Consider the following 24,200-nt stretch of genomic DNA (forward strand, 5'->3'; position numbering starts at 1 on the left):
GGATCTAACTAATATAAAAGTTTGATTTGGGATATGGTGCAACTTGGGTTGGGCTCAAACCGACAGGTTTAACCCGATTTCGACTTGGTTTGGGTTGGCATTTTCCTCATGTCGGGTTGGACTGGGGTTTAGAAAAGCCAACCCAATTTAGTTTTGGGTTGGGTTAGGGTTGAGGCCTTGGGCAACCCAACCCGAACCCAAACACAGCCCATTCCTAATTTTAGTGTGATTTTACAATCATAAATATGTACTATCTATAAGGAATTTAACCGGGTAGAACTCGCCCCTAAAAGCTAGCTATTAGAGGGAGGGTGCCCATTCCCTTATAACCCAGCCCCATCCCCATCACTTTACCGATGTGGGACTATTTGCTTTTGCATGGAGCCCCAACAATCACCCCCTCCACGCGGAAGCAACGTGGACCATCTCGCCCCTCCACGCGGTGGCAACGTGGGAACCACGAGATCTTCTCCGAGGGAATTCCTCCGAAGACACCGGGGTTACCGAGATCTTCCCGGGAGTTACCACGCCCCAGCTTTGATATCATTTTGTAGAAAATTTAACCGGGTAGAACTCGCCCCTAAAAGCTAGCTATTAGAGTGAGGGTGCCCATTCCCTTATAACCCAACCCCATCTCCATCACTTTACCGATGTGGGACTATTGCTTTTGCGTGGAACCCCAACACTATCCGTGTTTTAGCTTATAAAAAACAGGATTATAAAATACTTGTCCAAATGGCCCCTCAGGCTATGCCTCGCAGCCGGGATTCTTTCTTTTTTTTTAAATGATAAATCGGTGTCTCCGAGTGTTGAGAGAGGAGTAGGGTAGTGGGAGTGACACGCCCAACCCCATTGGCGTTTTCGTCCACCGGCTCTATTTGGGCATAATTGGAAATATGAAATATTTTAGGGGTAAATTAGTCAAAACACTTAAAACCTAGGATTTCAAATATAAATACACAATAAACCCTCCTAATCAGCACTTTTTTTCAAAGAAAGCCCTAGAGAGAGAGAGAGAGAGAGAGAGAGAGAGAGGATTGAAGGAGGAAGCCCTGGAGGGCAAAGAAAGGGCTACAAAAGGAGATTTCTAGTGAAGAAAGTCTGGTTTTAAGGTGAGAGATTTATTTTGATCATTAATAATGGTTATTAATCGTGGATTTATTAAAAATGTGTAAAGTCCATCAACATAATTATAAGATCTTCGAAGTGTGACTCTACTTTTGTCCTCGGCATCGATTCAGATGTAGTTCGCCCGATTTTCTTGGATTCGTGGGGATCTTTCATTGTAAAGATTTCCATGAATGATTGTTAGGGTCGTCTCGATGTGAAAAAATGATTAGTACTAGATAAGGAAAGATGATTAGTATTGAATACATGGACCGTATGATGATATTTGATGATGAAAGATAAGGGATTTCGGGAGAAAACTCGTCAAAACTCGAAGGACCCACAAATATGGAAAAAATTGTTAGCGGATTTTCAAAATGCAAAGTAATATTTAGAAATTAAAATGGTTTTACAAGTTTTTAATTTTAAATATAAAAAGAATTTTAAGAAAGGGCTGGTCGATTAGGGTATCCCGGGCGATCGCGAATTGGTTACTGGAAACTTAATTGGGTTACAGGAAGGTGTTAGAGGTCGACCGTGGGGCATGCCGGCGGGCTACCGTAGTAGCCCGGTCGACCGCGACGATTCGAAAAACTATCCTTTGGGAGAAAACAGACATGGCTTTTCACTTTCGGTTTTCATCCTTTTTTCATGTCTTTTCTTTCCCAAGAGTCATGGATGTTTTCATACACAAAATGACACTTTGTGGATGATCCAAGACACTTAAATCACAAAGAGTTATGATCGAATGGTCATTATTCAAACCAATCAAATGGATGTTTTTTAAGAGATGTTTCTCTTAGTGAATAGACATCAAGGATTCTATAAAAGGAATAAAAACCTGTCTTTTAATAATGAGAAAATTAGTTATTGCTGTAGTTTTCTTCTCTCTCAAGCAATCTCTCTATCTCTCTATCTCTCTCACTTGTATTTTCAAGTTAGTTTTGTTCATAAACAGTGTGCTAAAATCTGTTTCTGCAGAAACAGTTTTAGTAATTTTCTTTAAGGTTTGAAGTTCTTGAAAGGTTTTGGGTTTGATTCTGTTTGTGCAAAGCTTCATCGGACAATTTGTAGAATTGTTCTACAAGGCTTCATTATATCTTGGAGGCAATTCGCGGATCCCCTTTGCACACAATTGGTGGGGCTGAATATTGTCTTAAGGAAAGTGATTACGTGCCTTGAAGCTTCTTTTCTTATTTCTTATATTATTGACTGAAGGATATTCTACCAACAAAAATCTATATCGCGCTCACGGTCAATCGGCGGTCAGCCGTTCGGGATTCTGTCCATTTTTTTATATTCGAACCCGTGGTGATTTTGGGGGTTGTTTTGGGTTCCAATCAACCATGTGAAGTATATTAAACGCTAATTTGGGATTATTGATGTTAGTATGTGTCGGATCAACACGGTTTTCGTATCTTGTGTTTGTGAGGGAGATTAATTGAACTTTGTTGGTAACTACCTTATCCCTGTATCAAGGTTTTCAAACCCATTACATGTTATCGTGTTTTTGTGATTACGTTCAAATGTTGTTTTTTGTTATGTATTCATGAAATCATGTTTTAAAATAAATCATGTTCCTAGCATATCAGATTAAGCATGCGTGCATGTTTATGTGCATGAAAGGCTTACCAATTGATTATATTGTGGATTCCAAGGAGCTGGTTTTGGCCTTTGGGTCGTGGTTTTGACCATGCATATTATTAAGCTAGCCATGTGCTTGGGAAAGTTCCCATGGTACCTTTGGTATCGTCACCTACCAGTGTTGTGGCATTGGTACACGGTTACGTAGAATCAGTCGAACGCAATATCATTAGATAATTCTTGTGGTGCCTTGAGCATCGTTGCATGCTAGTTGTAGCTGTGGCACCAGTCGCGACCACGTTAGACCGATCGATTATCTGTTAGTGGTATTGTGGCACTGACCGTAGTGAAGCCTAAAGTGATATTATTGGCCGTTGTATGATTTGGTGCATGTTGCACCGTTGTTTAACTTACTGTTGGAAAAAGTTGTTTTGTTTTTATTTCCATGATAAATGATTTGACAAGTGTACATATCTATGATGATTCTTCATGTTTATAACCATATTTTACTTGCATGTTTGATCCACCTGTTTATAGTGATTTGTGCTTGCTCGGCTTTAACTCGTTTCAATATACCTATGTTTTTCAAATCATGAGGAATAGATGTGTCTTACGACGCAGGATTGGGCTAACATGGCATAGTTAGACGATTAGCTCATATTCGTTTTATTTAGAGACTTTCAGCACAAACAATTTATTCTTTATCAGTTGTTTAGGGATATGGGGGTTTCAGATTATACCTTTTTTCAAGATGAATCCGAAGAAAAACAATGCTAGAATTTGCAAGATCTGATATGTATAAATAAGACAGTAATCAAGTAAAAGTTAGAGAGACTTATCGGTGTGTTGAGGCACAAATCTTCATTCGCTGCCCTTGAGACAAGTATCGCCCCCACATACGACGAATCGTGACGCAGAGGTCTCTTGGCGTATGTCTTCAGGATACAACAACTCCGCTCTAGGGGGTGTGCACTCAAGCTACCTGGATGCCTAGCAAACACGCTTATGTAGGCTTGATCACATATGAAAATGACCCAAAACTTCTCAAAGAATAGAAAACCAAAAGGTAGAAGAAGAAGAAGAAAACACGGAGAGAACTTTCTATTTTTTTTTCCATACCGTCCTTCAACCCAAAGGACGCCTTAAATAGACTTTCAAAAGTCGCGTCCATAATCTCCATAACGAAGGGACACGATTAGGTGACGTTGCCCAACGAGAAGAAGGAAAAGCTACACTTATTGGGCGGTTACAGAACCCAACTCAACTCAGCTCAACAAAGCCTTTGTCCCAAACTAGTTGGGGATGGCTAAATGAATCCTTTAGAAAAAATTCATAAAGAAGGTGAAAGGAATCTACGGGCTCTAACCCTGGCTCTAGTTGGTTTCGTCTATGTGGATCATTTTCTTGTTCTCTATTATGTTCCTAGACTGTCAAGTATAGGAACATAATAGAGAACACGACCTTAAACCACATGCGCAAATTATCTTCGAAAACGTCAAAACATCACGCAAATTACCTTCGAAGTTCTCAGGAACGGCAAAGGTATTTTCGAGAACGGTGAATGTATTCGCCAAATGCCATCGAAGTTATTTTCGAGAACGACAAATGTATTTGCCAAATACTATCGAAGTTATTTTCAAGAACGACGAAGGTATTCTCTAAGAACGGCGAAGTCATTCGCCAATAACGTCGAAGTTCCTCGAAGACAGATATGTCCAGTAACAAAAAGAAAAACAAAAGATAGGGAAAGGGGAAAAACTTTAAACCACATGCGTGGCTGGCCGAGCAGCGTCGGGCTGAGCGGTGCGCGTGTGTGGTATAGCCAAAAGCCCACTAGATCCACCCGGCAACTCATGCGCATAGGCCCACCTTTTCCTATTTTCACTAACAAACCAATAAATGTGAAAACCAATATAAAGCCATGAGCCTTTCCTCCACTTTCCAACACGGGACTAAATTCCCTCACAAAGGACAGGGGAAAAGAGGGAAACTCAAGTTTGCTTTCAAAAGTCCTCAAAAGCTTAAAGTGCGTGTTTGGCGTACCGTTTAAAACGCCGTTTGGCGTTTGAAACACCGTTTTGGGGCCAAACGGCCGTTTGGGAGTGTTTGGGTGCGCAGCCTCCGTTTGAAACGCCGTTTGAAACACCGTTTTGAACCCTCAAAACGGTGTTTTGCAAACGGAGGGGGAGAGGTCCGTTTGCAAAACGCCGTTTTGAACGGAGTTTTGGGTTTTGGGTTTTTACATGTTTACCCTTACCAAACCCATTTTTACACCTTTGTTTTTTTGGAAGAGGTTACATTACACCGTACAAAATCTCTGATTATGATTAATTTGGAAGGATATTATCATAAATTGTAAGTCTCTCTAAACAAAATTTGAATTGGGTTTGTTCCGATTATCTTTTTTTCAAGCCTAAAAAAAGTAAGAAATTTTAGAAATATTTTTCCTTCCCTAACTTTTCCACAAAATTCTTGCCATACAAATATGACCATAGGGGCCTTCTATACATGCACAATTCTTTGAAAAAAGACCTCTCTTTTACTGGATTACACGTCTCGTAATGGCTCCGTGGAAGATAGGCAGTGGGCGGAACCAGAGTTTATCGGCCGACCCACCGACAAATAATCTGGATGTGAAAGATAGTGGGGCCACCTGCAAAATTATGAGGATATCATGTATTTATGAGTCAAAAGGTGGGTCCCACTTTTTTAAGATATGATAGTGGGACCCACTAGTCCACTACCCTACCCATCACCATGTGAGAAACTTGTCTGTTTTTTCCTGAATTGAAAATGATTTCCCACCTCCTCTTTAGCATACCCTATACCTTTTGTTTTGTATTTTTTTTGGCAATGATGTTTAATTTTAGTAGTGTTTGAATGAGATCCTAATGACCTTTTAATATTTGGCCTAATGAGAGAGTAGTTGAGTTACATTGAGGCCAACCAAACAATGCCCTTTTTGGTCATTTTACCACTAAAACTCTGTTTTGTGGCATTTGCAACCAAACACACAATACCTCCGTTTGCCGTTTAATATGCCGTTTTGATCTGGCCAACCAAACATGAAAACGCCGTTTGGCAAAACACCGTTTTGAACCAAAACACCGTTTTGCAAAACGGCGTTTTAAACGCTATTTCAAACGGTACGCCAAACACACCCAAAGTGTAAAAGCTTAAACATAAAAAACAAGTGGGTAAATATTATAATTTTGAATTATAATAAGACTTTCTCCTTTTCACACAAAGGAAAAGTCAACATTATTTCATTATTAGTTGGAACTTTCGAGTTTGAGTTTAGTTTGTTGGATCATTGCAAGTCCAATTTGCACTTAATTCGATAGCAAATGCTTTTAGTTGTTATGCGTATTTGTTTTGTGTTATAGGTGATGGAATTGGATCTGCTTGGCCTTGTGCATTCACGATTGAGACGAGCCTCGGAAGTGGCTAAAAATTAGGAAAAAGTCTCCAATTCTGAGTAGAGTTTTTTGTTTTAGATTTTTAGCTACTTCACCCTCATTTCTACTTAGAGACACCGATTTATCATGAAAAAAAATCATGGTAGCCAAATGTGCCCTTAGGGTTATGTTTTTTTTGGTCTTGTTTAGTATCCGGGCCAACCAAAGCCGAATTTATTCCAACACAGCCCAACATAGACTGACTTGGAAATTCGGGTTGGGAGATTTAAAGGCGGTCTTGGGTTAGGGCCAACCCTTTCGATCGAACGGGGTGGGTCGGGTTAGGGTTGTGGTTTTGAGTTGGGCTAGGGTTGGCCGCAAGCCGACCAAATTGGACCCCTACTCTGTGGCCTACAAATAGATGGTTAGGAAAAAAATGATCAGTAGTTCCAATTCAAGAAGCCTATTTCACCTACGTCAAGGCATCACCCTAAAATCAGGCTGTAACTTTCATGTGAAGGCTTGAGATTAAGGGCTATTTACATCAGGGCCCAAATGCTGAATGGGTTGGATCTTTGAACAAGGTGGCACCGCTCTATCATAAAAAAAATTACATGCACCTATGTATGGGACACCATGTAATGAATAGTTATTAAAATATTGGCTGGGGCCTACCCGGTTCGAAGATCCAAACCGTTCCTTTGTTGGGCCCAATGTAAATAGGCACCCCCGCAACAAACAAAAAAAAGGAAAAGATCACAAGCCAGTCTTAATTCTATGATCTATATGAGTTTAAATGTGGTGTAATCTGTCTACTATAGATGATTTTATAGGCAAGACCCATTTACGTTAGGGCCTAACAAATTAACGGTCTGGATCTTTTAACAAGTGGGCCCAAGTGAGTTTTTTTTGTTTGTTTTGAAGATACTCTTCTATGGTTTACGCACGTGGGCCCAAGGTTGTGAGCGTAGGTCGTAAATGGTTAAAAATGGGGCGAATGGGGACTTTTAGGGGGGGCGAATTTATAAGCTCCTTTGAACCAGTGGACCCCACCTGTAGGCTTTTGTTCGGCCCAATAGCGTAAAATTTCTCCTGAAAATCTACCTTCAATTCTTCAAATCTTCAAAAAGGTTTATACAACCAAAACCCAGAAAAACCCTAAAATCATTCGAGGAAAGTTCGTTTTATTTCTCTTCCTGTTGTGAGTTTTCTCTCTCAGTATTCTGTGTAATCCACGTTATTTTTCTTGTTACAGCATTAGATTGCAATTTGAAGTTCTATCTGTTTCATTATTTCTGCAATAGTATTTTTTTTTCTTCCCAAGACTTTATTATTGTTATAATTATTTGCAAGTGAGAAATCATATTGGATGCAACTTGGTATTTCTATATTGCAATTTGAAAACAAATTACAACTGGGTATATCTCCAAATGCACTCTGAATTTCAATTTCCATTCAAATGGGCATTTTATTTATGCTTTCCAATTTTAAACATATGGTTTTTCATTGACACACTCCACTACTTAAAGTTATAGGTTTTAAGTTGACAAAAGAGTCATAGAATACAAAGTATGCAAATGGGCAGAGTGTATTTTGTAGGATTTTCCTCAGATAGATGTAATCATTCACATGTGTTTAGGTAGGATGACTTTAATTCGTCGAAAAGGTTCCAAACTTCATGGGTTTCTAAAGAAGTAGATATTGTATCTGAGATAGGTTACTGAATTTTGGATTCTAGCTTTGTTTGGGGGGTATCTCTAATCTGTCACTGTTTTTTTTTGTTTTTTTTGAATGGAGATTATTTTATTGAAGAAAAGAAAGGGATGAAAAGTGGGGCGAGAAAGGTAGAGTTCTAAGAGAAGTGAAAATAGTTCTTAAAAATGTTTCTGTTAAAAAAAATGATTAGAATTGATAAAAGAGTAAGTACAAGATATGAATCAAGCGGCTTCGAAAGTATGAAGGTGGTTTGGGTCTTCGAAAGCTATCTGATATGAATCAAGCGGCTCAGCTGAAGCTTATGTGGTGATCGAGGAAAGGAGATACTTATGGATAAAATGGTTCAAAATAAAACACCTAAGGAAAAAATGCTTCTGGACAAGACCCGTGCTTTCAAATCCGCCTTGGGGAGTTAGGAGTATCTTCAAAATGAGAGACATGGCTTGGATATGGATGTCTATCTTGTGGAGATTTACTTTTAGAAGACCCATGCTTTCAACCTGAATCAGTTGATCACTTGTTCTTTTCCTGCTCTTTCTCTGCTTGGATATGGAGGTCTATCTTGTGGAGATTTACTTTTAGAAGGAGGCCATTCAACTCTCTACAAAAAGAAGAAGCATGGATTAGGAAGGAATTCCAGGGTGGTGGTCAAGCTGCTATGGTCATTCGATTAGCCTTCTGTGCAGGGATATATTTGATATGGTTGGAAAGGAATAAAAGAGTGCATGAAAATAAATGTAGGCACAAACAAGACATCCTCCATAGTATTTATTGGTTGTAAAGGAGAGACTCATATTTCTTAAGCTGGAGGACAATCCCACCCCGAGAAATAGAGAGATTGCTGATACTTCCATCTCCTGTGTATTAGCAAGAAAAGTGCTCCTGCTTTGTACTTGGATTTACCCGTAGCCAAATTTTTTGAAAATCAACACTGATGCTTCGCTCACGGATATGGGGCTGGAATTGGTGGGGTGATCCGGGATTTCAAAGGTCATGTCCTCGCTCTTTTTTCCGTGGATGTAAGCAGAGAGGAGATTCACATCCTAGAAATGAGAGCGATAGTTCATGGCCTGAAGCTTGCATTGTCAAAAAAGTTAAGTCACGTATGGGGGGAATCTGATTCCCTACTTGTGGTTAACATCCTCAATGACGAATGGATTTGCCCATGGAAACAAACTCCTCTCTTCCAGGAGACCGAGGATTTACTGGCTCGTTTTCTCAGTTGGAAAGTGTCCCATGTTTGGAGAGAAGCCAATGCAGCGGCGGATTTTCTATCTAAAACTGATTTTAGCTGTAAAGGGGAGGATGTTCCCCTGACTTGCATACCCCAAGAACTCTCTACGATCTTCCGTAGTGATGCTCTTGGGGTATCCTATTCCCGTTTGTAATTTTCATTTGCCATATATTGATATGGTGCGGGTCTACCTAACCCCAACTTAACTACCAAAAAAGAAGAAGAAGAAGAAATGTTTAATATTCTAAAATAACATGAACACACCTAGTAATGAATTATTGGAGATAGACTGAAAAAGAGAACACCAACAACTAACTTGCATTCCCCATCAATCTAGTGGCTTGTCTCATAATGGGTATTACATTTGACGGGCTTGGATATTGAATTAAGATCCAAATTTAATGGTGTCCATACACTTAGAGACTGGCCCAATAGGTCAAATTTAATTATATGCAGTACAGTATGGAATTCAGCTGTAGTCCCCTTTCAAGGGTCATCCTGACTCCAACAAATGACTCTCTGAAAGTGATCCGTATGGGTCTAGTCTCCACCAGTATAGAATTGGCGGTCCTGAATGCCTACATGGACATTGCCTGCCACAGTCAAGGAAGCGCAAAAAAGGTCTAAGTCCAAAACATTGAGTAATGAATGCCTTTTCGATTGGTGTAGCCTATCGATGAAAGCTAACTGGTAAGAAAGGAGCCAAAAGGTACCACAAATCTGCAAAAAATCTGGTAACACATTCTATGCTAGGATTGACATTTCAAAAGAAAAGATGAGCAGAGGCGTGAAAAAGGACGATGCTAGAGGGTGGAATGGTTGACCGTAGCGTAATGACCAATATAAAAGTGGATATAAATTTTTCCCCCTAAAAGTTCATGTCTACCGCATTCTCCTACTCTGGAACATACAAGGCTGGAATTGTTCATCTTTCAAGCGGTCAGTGGCAAGATGATGACAAGAGTGAGCAGTACAAATAATAATTTACAATTGAACTTTTGTCACCTGTATTTTAATATAATCTTTTACCCTTTTCACATTCTTTGTTTTCTGTCTTCCTCCAGCATGTTTAATCCATTTTTCTTAAATGTTGATTTTGGCTTAGAAGGGTGTTTTCATCAACTGCCCGACTTTCTTTATGAATCACATTCTTAAAGGCATTCTCTTTGGCTTATGAGTTACTGGGCCATTTTTACTATTGCCTTGATCCAATTGATTGTCATGGTTAGGCTGTGTTTTGGTGGTATTGTGCACTGCTTACTCAATGTTGTCGGTTTTTTTCTTCACTGCTTTTGGTGTGCCGGGAGTTGGTGGAATGCCCTTCCCGAGGTGTAACAGAGAATCATTGTGTTACCATTCAAAAGAAAAAAAAAAACCGGAGAATTATTGTGTTGTACAGTATATTTGGACCAGGTGGAATCTTGCTATTCTTCAGTCGGCGATACTTTAAAGGAAATGGAGATTGCTCGGAGCTGAAAAACTAAGATGAAACACAATTCCAATTGGACTATCTCGCCACCTAATATTTTAAAGACGAATTTTGACGCTAGCTGTAGAGGTAACCTGAGTTCTACTGGGATTGATGGTTGCTTAAAGATGAACAAGGCTCTATCTTTGCTTTTATGGGGCCTATGGTGTGGTGGATTTGAACGAGGATGAAATTTGAGGTTTATTGGAAGGCTGCCTTTGGGCTGTATGAGATTTCGCGTGTTCTATTTCTTGGGCTTCCGATAGATGTTCTGGGTTATGGAGATCATTAATAGCATATATCAAATCAAAGACATTATTACTCACCTTTCCATCTTGTTTGCACACATCCCCCGTAGTGCCAACTGTGTGGCTAATGATCTTTCTTAGGAAGGTTTTAAGTTTCAGCTCAGTCGACGGAAACATATGGAAACATATGCAAATGGTATAATTTAAAGATGGAACTTCAAGAGATGGTAGAATAAGCACAAATACACACTTAGAAACCATCACATAAGCAAGACATTCATCCATATTGGTTTAAAAACATCGAACACCCAGCGACATTCACTGTCGCACATGTCTGATAATTAGTACATAACCAATTTCACATGTAATTCATATAAATATTTGAGAAAACGGTTTCTACACACAAGTGTAGATAAGTTATCTACACACTAGCTTAAAATACAGTGGAGGGCATATTGTTTGGGTGATCCAAGATTCCAAACCATTCATTTGATTGACCCTCACATAGATGGGGTGTCCACAAAAAATCAGCTCCATAGGATCATCCCAACCCTACGATTTGTGGAGGTAAAATGGACGTGTATAAAGCTTCACAAATCTGTCCATTGTTTGCCTCCACGGTTCGAAGGGTTAGGATGATCCTATGAAGCTGATTTTTTGGGCACACCCTATCTATGTGAGGGCCCATCAAATGAATGCTTTGGATCCCCCAAACAATGTGGGCCCCCACTGTATTTTAAGTTAGTGTGTAGATAACTTATCTACACTTGTGTGTAGAAACTGCTTTCTCTAAACATTTATACACAATATATGCACCACATTTCACATGCAATTCATATGAATATAATTATGTAATGCATACTGATATAGTTTACCACAATTATACTTACGATTCTGGTTGATGCATTTCGGTCGTTTCGGTTTAGGTGGCGATGGAAGCCGGAACATTTCGTTCGCTTTGTGTTGGTTTCGGTGAAAATTTATAACCATACCTTAGGGCGTAGCCAATAGGTAGTATATTATTGTTCACCATGTTTATCCCTATAAATTCTGTTGTGATATTTGTTGAAGAGTATTGAAGGGCAGACAGTTTAGTCATTACGTGTAGTTTGAAGGGTGTTGTAGTCTTTGTACACATGTACACCTATTTGGGCTCCTATATATGCATCATATTCATGGGAGGACTCCTTAGCGGAGACTCTCCATCCTCTCCATTCCTCCTCTTCTTCCTCTTTCCTTATCTCCACTTCTCAACATGGTATCAAAGCGTATGTATCTGATCCATTGTTGGGGTCTTTCTAGTTTCCTTAACCCCTTCTTTATAGCTTAAATCCTTTCTTTCTTTCTTTTTTTGAGTCTCACCCCCGCCATCCACTCCATCCTAATCTTGTCTTCTTCTCTACACTCATTAAGTTCTATGGCGTTTGTCTTGGTCTCCAAGGTGCACACTAAGTGTTTGATAAAATGTCTGAGAGAGGTGTTGTGCTTTGACAATCTTCTTTCCACTGCCAGTTGAAGGCCTTAGGCCTCATGCAGTTCCATGGATGGATGGAGTGTTTATCTTGTTGTCGTCTCTAGGCTGATGTAGTCTCGCCCGAGGGGGAGTGTTGTTGGCCGTTGCCTTTATGTTCTTCACCATTCTTGGTTCGTTAGTTGCTTCTTCGTGTTGTTCGTCCTTCGCATTGTTCGTCTTTCGCACTGTTAGTTGCTTCTTTGCATTGTTAGTCCTTCGCATTGCTAGTTTCTTCTACTTGTTATTGGTGCTTCTAGACGTGTGTGGTTGCTTTGCGTAGTTCTACGCATTCATCGTGGTTTGCATTGCAATCCACTTGTCATTGTCTATGGCTATATGCCAGGTCGTTGGCGTTACTTTCGGCCTTGTCCTTGTCTCCGACTATATGCTCGGTCGTTAGGTTGCTTTGGGTTTGTTTCTCCAGGCGATGTGGTGTCCCCCATCATTGGTTGGTTATCTCTCCAGGCGACGTGCTGTCTGCCGTCGTTGGTTGGTTGTCTCCGGCTATATGCCCGGTTGTTAGCGTTGCTTTCGACCTTGTCTCTCCAGAGGACGCAGTGTCCCCTGTCATTGGTTCGTTATCTCTTCGGGCAACGTGTTGTCTACCGTCGTTGGTTGGTTATCTCTCTAGGCGACGTGCTGCCCGCCATCGTTGGTTAGTTGTCTCTTTAGGCAACGTGGTGTGCTCTGTCGTTGGTTGGTTGAGTCTCCAGGCGACATGGTGTCCCCCATCGTTGGTTGGTTGTATCTCCAGGCGATGTGCTGTCTGCCGTCGTTGGTTGGTTGCCTCTCTTGGTGACGTGGTGTCTCCCGTCATTGGTTGGTTATTTCTCCAGGAGACGTGTTGTCCCCTGTCGTTGGTTGGTCGTCGTGCGCTCCTTTGTTGAGCACCTTGTTCCTTGGTTTGCATCCGATCACCTTTCTGGTGGTTGGAGTTCTTCTTCTATTGGCACTGTGCTGCTCAGCTCTTATCTCTACTCATGGTGCTTTGCCGTTGCTCGTGTGCATGCCTTTGGTGTGCGTATTTTGTTCGTGGTTCGTTGTTGTTCTCTGTTGTGATGCTTCTATTCGATCGTTGATCTCGATGTTAGCCTTTCTCGTTGATATGCGGAATAGTTTTCCATTGCTCTTATTCAGGGAGAGGCCATGTTGGGATCGCTCTTGCCGTAGTGCTGTTTCAGGGGAACTGTTCTTTTCTGATGGCTGTTGATCTCGCTGCTGCTCAATGTGGCCGTTGCTATTTTTTTGTTATGTTTTTTATTATGTATTCACCGCACCAGCTTGAGGGGGAGTGTTGTACCAAGCTGGAGTGCGTATGGGATTATTGTTTTTTTTTGTTGTATGGGTATTATAGTTGTTTGTTATAGTTTACTTTGTAACAAGAGGGAGTTCTATATTATATACACTCCAGCTTGAGGGGGAGTGTTGAAGAGTATTGTAGGGTAGTTTAGTCATTGCATATAGTTTGAGGGGTGGTGTAGTCTTTGTACACATGTAACCCTATTTGGGCTCCTATATACATCATATTGATGGGAGGACTCCTTTTCTTCCGCTTTCATTATCTCTACTTCTCAACAATATTGACGTGTGGAAAAATGGCGTGGAGAGGAAGACCGTTGGCACATAATGGAGTGGAAAGAGATGCGTTGATGGTGTTTGACCATCTCCTCCTTGAGGGGGTCATTGCACATTATTTTTCCTTTTTAACGTGTCACTTGACCATCTCGGTAAAAGTGGATCATTTGTTCCTCTTTCTAGTAAAGACTCATCTTTCAAAAAAAAAATCTGATGAGAAGATGAAAAGAAGAGAAATAAGATGTAGAGATAACCTCATGTATGAGAAACTTTCATTAATTGGGAAAATGATGTGAAGATGAAAAGAACAGAAATAAGATGTAGAGACAACCGCATGTCCGAGAAACTTTCATTGATTAGGAAAATGATGTATGGATTGGCTTATGTGCATGGATACATACAATGACTAAAATACCCGTGCATGGTAGTTTGTAATACTACCACTCAATTCACCAAGGTTTGTGTATTGTTATATATTTTTTTGTCAAAAATTATGACTTCTCTGACTCGGTCGCGTCAACCGCATCCTCGGCAACGTTGCGTTGAGTCAACTTGGATTTGCCGTGGACTAGTTTTGATCCGCATCCATGTTTTGAAATGCTGGTTTTGTGCCCTTCTTTATCTTGCTTTCTTCCAGTGAAGGGCTACTTTGGCCCTCCCATCCTTCTGGTTTTTGTTTTTATTTCTTACCGAATGAGGTTATTTTCCAAAAACCAATGTTGTACAGTTGGTGACTTGGTTTTAAGAAAGATAGAGAGCACAGTGAATTGTGAGCCAGACGATTTTCTATCTGGCAACCATTTTGACCATCTATTTAGTACCACTTCTGGTTTTTTTCTTGCTATCAATAGATAAGTTGACTATGTGGTCTAGAATCTGGTTGCATTTCACTAGAGCTAGACTCCTTGTACTGTCTTTCAAATGTAGGTTCTGTGATAGAAACTGAGTGGTACCAGTCCATTCATCTTGGTCGTGCTTAGTTTGTTGGGAACTTGTGATTGATCCAGTTGATCTTGAATCTTTTTTACTTGCGAGGTTACCTACCCAAATAAATGAATTACAATTATTCTTGTGATAATTCTTAGTTTCACTTCCTGGGATGGATTCCCTGCTCGAAATCCTTGTTATTATATTCTGTTGATCATATCGATTTTCAGTTTTATTACAGTCTTTTATAATATTCAAATTTCTATTTATTCCCAACAGGGTAGCAGATGACACGAATCACTCTAGGCATGCCGGGCCTATGGGCTGTGGATAACTATGAAGCCTCTGATTATTATACAACAAAAATTGGTGGACTACCAGTAAGTAGCTGAAAGTATCTGATAATATAAACTGCCTCTTCCACCTTATTTCAAAATAAAAAATAAAAAAATCTGCTAATATAAATTTTGGAAGTGATGTTGCGGCCTATAAGCATCTTCTGATTTTGTTTTGCAGGACTGGCCTATTCTAGAAACAGACATCAGCCCTGGTCTACTCCAGTGTGGTGTATGTGGAAAGAGACTTTGTCTTGTTGCGCAGGTCGGTCTTCATTGGTTTCACATCTTGGATTCATATTGTGATGTTTGGAATGAGACAAAACTACATGCCCTTTGTTTCCTCCACCTGCAGGTCTATGCTCCTGTTGTAATTGATGGTTTGAAGGTTGAAGAGCGTACTATCTATGTCTTGGGTTGCCTAATGCCAAAATGTGGGAGCAGCCCTCTTAGGTCATTTTCTTCTCAGTTCTTTTTTCTCTTGGTCTTTTGGTCATGTAGCAAGCCTATTACCAATGTTTTAAATGTCGGTTTTGGCCAGAACCGAAACCAAAATTTTGGCGGAAATCATGTAAAATTCGGGAAAACAATGTTGGTATTTTACAAGATTTCTTCAGCCTTAATTTCAGTAATATTGGTGGAAATCTTGTAAATTTCAGCAAAATTTCGCTGAAGTTTCGGATTTATGTACTTTTGGTGTCCTTCCCGGCCGAAATCCGAAATTTCAGCCGAAATTTAAAGCCATGGTGGGTTATGATATATGCCCTGTTGATGCTCTGCTTTTATCCAATTTACTGCTGCAATAATGAAGAGTGGCAATTCAGCTGCCCTTATTTTACTGTTCTGCTTGGCAAAATTTTGCAGCTGGCGTACTCTTCGAGTTCAAAATTCCTATAATGACTTGGATTTGAGCTCTGTCGGAAAGGAAGTAGTTCCATTGGAACCTTCTTGTGACTCTGTTTCAAGAATCAACAACTGTGAGGAGGATGACTTGTGGAGACGGGGCTTTGGGGAAAAAGATGCTGATGATGGGAGCGATGGGGATTTAGATCTGGTGGAGTTGGGCAAGGCACTTCAGGAAGCTGCTTCCCTAGTTTCCAGTTCCAAGAAACAAAAAGGTCGCAAACATACCAAGGCTTTTGCAAAGTACTTACCTGTAAAGCCAATCATAAGAGTTAAAGATGCCCGTATACCAGGTACAGCTTGCTTCTGTTGAAACATTAACATCCTAAGGCCCTGTTCATTTTAGAAATTGACCCATGTCACAAATATTGTTCTTGGGAATTTCTTCGCAAGCGAAAATCTTGGGAATTTTTTTTTTTTTTTTGGGTTTATATCGGGAAAAAATGGTAAAAATAAAATTATATAAAAATATAAATATAAAATATATACACTTTTTTAACCCGGCATTCGGGTTAAGTCAAAAGTTTTAGGGTGTTTGGGAGATTTTTAAAGTGAAGGAGAAGATCGGGGAATTTTTTTAAAGTGAAGTCTCCAATTTATCGCGGTAATTTGTGAGAAATTGAATTTCATGTTAGATAAATTCAATTTCTCTCGAGAAATTTGTATTCCCGTGATAAATTCATATTTTTATCGTTTAATCAAAATGTCTCTATTTTTTCGCAAGATTTTCAATTTTTCGCCGATATTTGTGACATACTATGTTGCATCAGTACAGATGCTAGTGTTGGAAACCAACACGAGTATCAAGTGTCGGATTTGACAAACCTCAAAAAGAAAGATTCGTGGGTTTGCCAAAATATTTTAATCAATTCTTAACTTTTTCTTACATAGTGATATGGTTATAACGAGTAATATATTAAAAAATTTAATATGTTAAGGAGATATAATATTTTATTTTCATTTAAGAAACTTACTATTAGGATGAGTAAAACTCAAAATATGTGGTATTAGTATTCAGAATAAACAAATAAAAGAGATCTAGGAGTGTCTCAAAGAATCCTGAAAAGTATTGGAATCCGAGACGTGTCCTACACGGATTCTTTGCCCATTTAGAAGAATCCATGTAAGGTGGGTGACTGAGACTGTGACAACCGATTGTGAGCCCCAAACTGATTATTGTACTCAATAGGTTTGGGGCTTACAATCGGTTGTCACGATCTAAAATGAACAGGGCCTCAATGGGAAAAGACGACGAAGATTCTATTCACGGATCACTTAATTGTTGTATGATTTCTCACGCATCACAGCAGACCATGGTCATCTCACCATGCAAAGATATTATACAATTATGATATCCATGCTGTTATAATATTAGATGATTGTGTTTTGTTCATAAGTGCTTCTTTGTTTATGTTTATGTTGATTGCAGTGATACCTTGCTTTTATATATATTCTCAGGAGGAGCCATCTTTTAGTGATGTCACTGCCATTTCTGCCAATTACTCTTCACTTTCTATCAAAGAGAGCAGAATGCATCTTGATGATCATGAAGGAGAAGAAACATGGGAAGGAGAAGGTTATGAGTATGATAAAGCTTTGGATGCTGACAGGACTTATCTGAAGTTCAAGAAGCGGATGGATGCATGTCCAGAGCAGTGCTTCAGGTATGCGGGTTTCTGGAAATCTTTTCGTACCTTCCTGAATTAGTTGAAAAATGACAACAATTGTAGCTGGCATTAGGTTGAAACCAAACTCATGGGATATTTCTGTGTTTTGTTGTTTCATTGCTTGCATGGGTATGTAGCTATATAGGGCATTTTGGTCTTAGTTTTTTTTTGGCCATCGGTGACTCTTTTGGTGCTTGTTGAAACCGTAACATTTGTCCCGCTGTTAGCCTTCTTTTGAAGACAATCTTTACTAAATAAAAGGATCATGTAGCCATTCAAAGAAAAAAAAAAGATCATGCTGTTCATATATGAAAGGTGGGGAGCCACTTCCGACTGCTTCACACTCAAAAACATGGATCCACTTTTTTCCTTTTAAGACAAAAGCCTGGTTCAAATTGCCAGCAACATATCTACATGGATCCGACAATGATAAATTCCACCTTGAGAAAAAAAGGACATGGGGAGGTATCCCCCTATGCAAAGCACAAAGGAGAAACCTTTTGATGTCCAGATTGTATTAATAAACTAACATAAAGTTCCCATGCAATCTGATCTCTTCCAGTTTTGAAGCCCATTGACTTCGAAGTCCAAACAACATAATCTTCAACGAATCTGGTCTGAATAGATTGTCCCTTTTGGTACATTATTTCCAAATCTTTTTACCTCTTACATAGCCATTGCAAAGAAGCTATGAACAATAGTGACACAAAGAATCACTTGGGAACTGGGAACTTTGTTAAACTGATTCCAGACCTATTTCCCAAAATCTTGGGACACTCCCGAACAACCATATATCCTTGAATTTCAAAGGCATTGGACAATCTTAGAAACAGATCTTTTCTTTCCGAACCTGGGAATACCATGTCCATTTTGTAAGCCTTCCAAAGGAGATTATAAGACCCTAAGAAGAATGTAGAACTTTTATCTTGGATGGGGGTTTCCCAAGTCCTTTCTCACTTATTTTTCAGTCAGGTTTTCAACATTTTTAACTGTCAATAACTTGTCGGGGAGCTTCATGTATCTTAATGTTTTTCCTTTGCTCAGGTACTCATTTGGTGGTAAGCCGCTCTTGGATAAACCAGGCTGTGAAGAACCTAAAACTTGTGGTCTTTGTGGTGAACCCCAACGCTTCGAAATTCAGTTGATGCCACCATTGTTGTATTTTCTACAACAAGCTGCTGACAGTTCATTAGAGCGTTCACTAGAGGATTGGAATTGGATGACTCTGATCGTATACACTTGTTCTAAGGTGTGTATCAATTTGTGTTCTAATTGTAGCCAAACCTTATCTGGTCACTAGGGGTTTCCATACAGGTGGTGTAGTGTAACAATGATTCTACTTCAATTCTTTTTGTTAAGAAACGGGAAATAAGGTTGATGCGGATTGTAGGCCTAATAAGAGGCATATTTGCCCATTAGGACTTTTAGGGAATTATGTCCATGGTATTTAGTTTCTAGGTTTTTTTATTTCCATGTTAAAAGTCCTAATGGGCAAATTTGCCTCATATTGGGCCTACAATCCACATCAAAGGTACATTGACTGATACAAAGTTTTGATTTACTGTTCTAAACGACTAATTCACATGCTATTTGTTGTTGCAGAGCTGTTCTGTCCCACCACATGAAAATAACAATGGGTGGACTGTGGCAGAGGAAGTTACCATCATACAGTATGAAAACTTATTGCAGGACTCAACTCGAATTGCATACTTCTCCTGATTGTGGCATGGCGAAAAGATTTTGCTGGTTATAACTGTGACCCTTATCAAAAGGTTTCTCTTTCCTTAATTATAACCAAACTGTTCTACCTTTACATAGTTTGCTTTAAGGCATTTATATTGTTAAGTCTGAAATATTGCCATGGAAAGTATCTTAAGTTGCAGTAAAAGTTTGGGAGGTGGTTTCCTCCTAGTTTTACCATCCAACCCATGTACATTACTTCATTTCCTCTCTTTCCCTTTTTCTCTCTTCTCCTCAATTAAAGGAGCCTATGTTCTTGCTTGAGTTGATGGGTCCCACACTTGATATCTGTTTGCTAACAATGTTTGGTGATGTGGCCCATTTCTTTCACCATGTCACTGCCAAGATATTTGCATTGCTTTTGGTAGTCTATCTTTATTTTTTTTCTCAACCTTTTCCAATTAGAAATTTTCTTTTTTCTTTAATTTTGGAGAACAGTAGAAAGCACTTCCAATTTCAGAATAAAATGAAGAAAAAAAAAATTCAATTTTATATTTACAGCAATGAAAAATGCTCTGAGACAACCATGATCCTTTTAGTGCTTTACCACAGTTGCTATTTGAGCAGAAGCAAACTAAAATTTTGTTAAAAGCTTTGTTGGTTGGAATGGGGATCTCATCTCTTCTACATGTCTATGAAGTACAAATCGAAATTTCTCATAGATAGATAGGAACTTGTTGAAGAAACTGCACTATACTGCAATTTGTATTTCTCAGTTGTCCAATGATGAGAAGGGATTGGATAATGCTTGAACACAATTCAAATCCAAACATCTCATATGGGATAGATAGGAATTTGTTGAAGGAACTGCACTACTTTGTATTTCTCCTTAGTCCATTACATATTAATTTATAGGAAATTATATTTCCACCCCTTTGTTTATTCTTGAAAATAACTATTTTTAGGAAAACTTTAAAAAGGGGTTGAAAATGCAGTCATTTTCAAGAAAGGAGAAACAAAACAGGGTGGAAATATGAGGGTTCAAACCCTTGTATGACCATCTTCACTCAAAAGGTTCAAACCCGATTTTTAAATTCACTTGAAGGGTTCAAATTTGATCACCACTTTACCAGACTCCATTAGAGGGTCCATGTCTAATTACTAGATACACTATGAGGGTTCAAATTCGACTACTAAATTCACTAAGGGCCCGTTTGGAATTCCAAATCAAAATCTTCTCGGCATCGAAACGTGTTCCACTCGGGTCGGGTTGCCCAATCCCTCAACCCGAACCTGACCCGAACTCAACACGGGTTGAGAAAACTCAACCCGAACCCGACTCGAACTCAACCTGACCTGACCTTTTTTCACCGGACCCGAGTTGCGCCTCTAATAAATTAGCTTGAAAATTAATGTGAAAATTTCACTCCTATCTAACCTCTAAACACTTGAACAAGATCAATTCACCCTAATATTGGATTACATATTTGCCACTTAGGTAAAAATTTTAAGCAAGTAAAAATAATAATTATAAAAAAGTTTTAAGAAAATAAATTTATTCAAATAAAAAATAAGAAAGAGAAAAGGCTCTAATGAAAGACTTTTTTTTTTTTTTTTTTTTTTTTGAATGGTAAAAATGAAAGACTATTAAAAAATTCAATAATAATTTTTTTAATGATCAAGAATTGCATTAAAAAAGATCGAGGCGGTCCAAGACAAAAGAAAAAGTTCAAGAATAATTATAACAAATAAAAATAATAATTGTAGTATTATGAAATACACTGGGCAAAAATAAAAACATGTCAAGAAAATTTAAAGTAGGCCAAAAATCTATCTTTTCTTGAGTTTTTATATGATGAAAGGCCTTATAGTCCATTATTTTTCTAAAAGTACGGTATGGCCCACACTATAGGATGATCAAAACCGTCCATTAGATGGGCCCCAGCCTATATAGGTTGTGCCCCAAAAATCATTTCCATAGGTTGATCCTAACCATCCGATCTATAGAGGTTTATGATCAATCCGATCTATAGAAGCTTATATGAAGGGCATTTTAATAAGTGTCTCTAGGTGAGGGTATTTCCGTCATTATAGGCGTTGCTTTATTTACCGAAACGGAGTTCCATTTTAGAAAGTGTATTCCATCATCGAAAATAGTGGGAATATCAGTTTCCTTCTAAAACTTGGTTTCCTTTATTTCCTAAACTTACTCTCACTGTCTATAAATATTCATATTCGGTAGAGTTAAAAATTTCACCTTCTGTTTTTCTCTTCTTTTAGCTCTCGATTTTCTTTCCAAGCAGATTTTGAAACACCCAAGAACAATGGAGGAAGAGAATTCCGAAATCCAAACCACAGAATCATACTCATTCGATATGAATGAAGAGACCTCTGAAGTAAGGAGATGTGTTTCTTTCTTTTTGATTTTATCTTCTACTTATGGGTTTCTTTTCTTCCTTAAGGAATTTAATTAGAATCCGTAGGAGCTCGTTCTTTTTTTATTTAAACCTCTCTAGATGTTTGTTTTTTGTTTTGTTAATTCCATTGAAATCTACTTACTTTCATTGAAATCTACTCTACATACTCTTCTAAGAGATCTTAAGTATGAGTTGATTAAATCTTCTACATTGAATTTCTTTCCTTCTTAGCAATCTAGTATAGCCTGCAAATTAAACTCCATGAAGATCTCTTTTTTTCTAAATATAACTCTGGTCGGGTCAGGACGGGTCGAGTCTAATTTTTTATAGGAAAACCTGAGATTCATAAACCCGACCCTACCCGAGATATTTCTCAGTGGTTAAACTTCAACTGCATAAATTTAAGAACGAAACTATTTTTTCACATGACAATCATGATCAAGTCAATAAAAACAATTTTATCAATATAATGGAAAATAATTTTCCTATGTTATTTAAGGGATATTCAAGAGAGTCAGACCCGACCCAATCTACCGAGTCAGGTTTTTCAACCTAAAACCCGACCCAAAAGACCGATGATTTCTAAACCCGACCCAAGTTGTAACCTTATTAATATCTGATTGTGAAACAACCATTACTCCAAAAGCTAGCTATTATAGTTGGTGTTATTTAAATCATAAATTTATACTTCAACACTCCCCTCATCGTGTGGTCCCTTTATTTGGTTTGCCATGGGTTTTGAACCTAGGAGGCTACAACATGCTGTGAGGCAATAGCTCTGATACCATGTGAAACAACCATTCACTCCAAAAGCTTAAGCTGTTAGAGTTCGTGTTATTTATTCTTCTATATTTCAAGTTCAACACTGATTGTTCTTGTTGTTTGAACAGTTTTTTCTGTACGCTGGTAGACCACTGAGTTTTTTGGCTAAGGATACTCCGAGGGCCACTACAAAGAACCCCATGGAGAGAAGCATGGCAATGACGAATCTCCTAGTCAATATGAAGATTGAAGAGGCCGCCGCATTGTCGCTGGTGAATCACTCCACAGAAGTTTACGTCAACAGCGTTCTCTATGGCAGTGGCCGGAGATGGAACAGGTTGCCTGTGTTTGTTCAGATTTGCCCATGAACATATTTGGAGTAATTTTGTGAGGACAAGACAGAATTTCAATGGAGAGTAGACGTTATATATAGAGAACATGGACAAAGGAAAATTGTAGCAGAATGCATTCTTTGGGATTTGTTGCCTTTTTAATTGCTCGTGAAACCACATATAATGAAAATTTCCATATATATCAGTATAATATAACATAGGGATTTGCTATGGACCATAGCAGAAAGGCATTTTCCTAGCAAATCCCTATAATTATCATATACTAGTAATCCTAGCCTATGCTATGTATGTTTGTAAAATGGTGGGCCCACCGTAATGCATGAGTTTGGGTCGAGATGGTGTGGATCCCACCCATATATGTAAAATGGTGGGCCCACCCTACTAAAACATCAGATATAAACGGTGAGCCTGACTCGATGCATGGGTTTGGGTTGTGATAGTGGGGCCCCTTATGGGTGAGAAATGATGGCATGGCTTTGGATGGAGATGGTGCCTTATCTCATCAAAACATGATGTGTAAAATGGTGGAAAACAATTTTCATGGACGATAAGTTTTATAAAATGCCGAAAAAATTATTTTTTATAGAAAACATTCAATTTTTTTTTTTCATGAAGAAAACAAATAACAATCGATGTTTAATATACAATTGGCAATTGATGCTTTAATAACTAAGGCAATTTTGCAAAAAGTAATTTCTTAGAGACGAGCGCAGATAAATCAGCTTCATTGGATCATCATAGGGTGTCCATTTGTAGGGGTGAAAATGGACAGATAATGTTTGTCCACTAATCTGCCTATTTTTTAACCCCATAAATAAACACCCTAAGATGATCCAATGGAGCTGATTTTTGGTGGAGACCCTATCCATGAAAGGACTTTCCAAATGAATGCTTAGGACCAGCCCAACAATGTGGCCCCATCCTTGTTTCCTGCCCTCAAGCTATCTGCGCTAGAGTACCAGAAACCCGTTACTCAATTTCTTAACTCACTTTTGCAAGAAACAACAGCTACCACATATGGCTTTTGCGAAATTTCAAACATATATAATGGATTGTCTAGGGAATTTCACAAAAGAGCCAACTAGCAGTTCACTTTTGCTGGAGACAATAGCCACATGGTAATAGAGTTTGTCTTGTTATAAATTTTATTCACGAAATGTGGCTATTCTATCAGGCAAAAGAGAGCCCCAAAACAGTTTTACATTTTTTTTTTATGATCATAGTTAGCAAAACGTCATTCTGCAAAAGAATGGGTTCATAATGGAACGGGAAAAATACGAGTTTAATACGGAATTGATTCAAAAAAAATAAAA

The 24,200-nt window shown here is 38.8% G+C and overlaps 2 protein-coding genes across 2 annotated transcripts; both read left to right on the forward strand.

Moving 5' to 3' along the window:
- Positions 1-7,145: 7,145 nt before the first annotated feature.
- Positions 7,146-19,600, forward strand: LOC143857826 (programmed cell death 2 C-terminal domain-containing protein). Its single transcript, XM_077368346.1, has 8 exons — positions 7,146-7,290; positions 15,050-15,150; positions 15,287-15,370; positions 15,461-15,558; positions 15,970-16,301; positions 17,438-17,672; positions 18,720-18,924; positions 19,278-19,600. Exons 2-8 carry the CDS (start codon positions 15,058-15,060, stop codon positions 19,392-19,394), a joined length of 1,164 nt encoding a protein of 387 aa, XP_077224461.1. The 5' UTR covers positions 7,146-7,290; positions 15,050-15,057; the 3' UTR covers positions 19,395-19,600.
- Positions 19,412-23,028, forward strand: LOC143857827 (uncharacterized). Its single transcript, XM_077368347.1, has 3 exons — positions 19,412-19,447; positions 21,659-21,751; positions 22,663-23,028. The coding sequence occupies exons 2-3, from the start codon at positions 21,680-21,682 to the stop codon at positions 22,900-22,902; spliced, it is 312 nt and encodes a 103-aa protein (XP_077224462.1). The 5' UTR covers positions 19,412-19,447; positions 21,659-21,679; the 3' UTR covers positions 22,903-23,028.
- The last annotated feature ends 1,172 nt before the right edge of the window (positions 23,029-24,200 follow it).

The sequence above is a fragment of the Tasmannia lanceolata genome, unplaced genomic scaffold (genome assembly GCF_043159265.1).
Source record: "Tasmannia lanceolata isolate RefF3 unplaced genomic scaffold, GAP_Taslan_0.1 ptg000025l, whole genome shotgun sequence".
In the NCBI taxonomy this organism is placed as follows: Eukaryota; Viridiplantae; Streptophyta; class Magnoliopsida; order Canellales; family Winteraceae; genus Tasmannia; species Tasmannia lanceolata.

Excerpts from the sequence above, each read along its gene's own strand:
- LOC143857827 (XM_077368347.1), top strand. The coding sequence starts at position 21,680 with ATGGAGGAAGAGAATTCCGAAATCCAAACCACAGAATCATACTCATTC. Across the intron at positions 21,752-22,662 it reads TGAATGAAGAGACCTCTGAA|TTTTTTCTGTACGCTGGTAG; the intron begins GTAAGGAGATGT and ends TTGTTTGAACAG.
- LOC143857826 (XM_077368346.1), top strand. The coding sequence starts at position 15,058 with ATGACACGAATCACTCTAGGCATGCCGGGCCTATGGGCTGTGGATAAC. Across the intron at positions 16,302-17,437 it reads TAAAGATGCCCGTATACCAG|TGATACCTTGCTTTTATATA; the intron begins GTACAGCTTGCT and ends TGTTGATTGCAG. Across the intron at positions 18,925-19,277 it reads TCGTATACACTTGTTCTAAG|AGCTGTTCTGTCCCACCACA; the intron begins GTGTGTATCAAT and ends TTGTTGTTGCAG.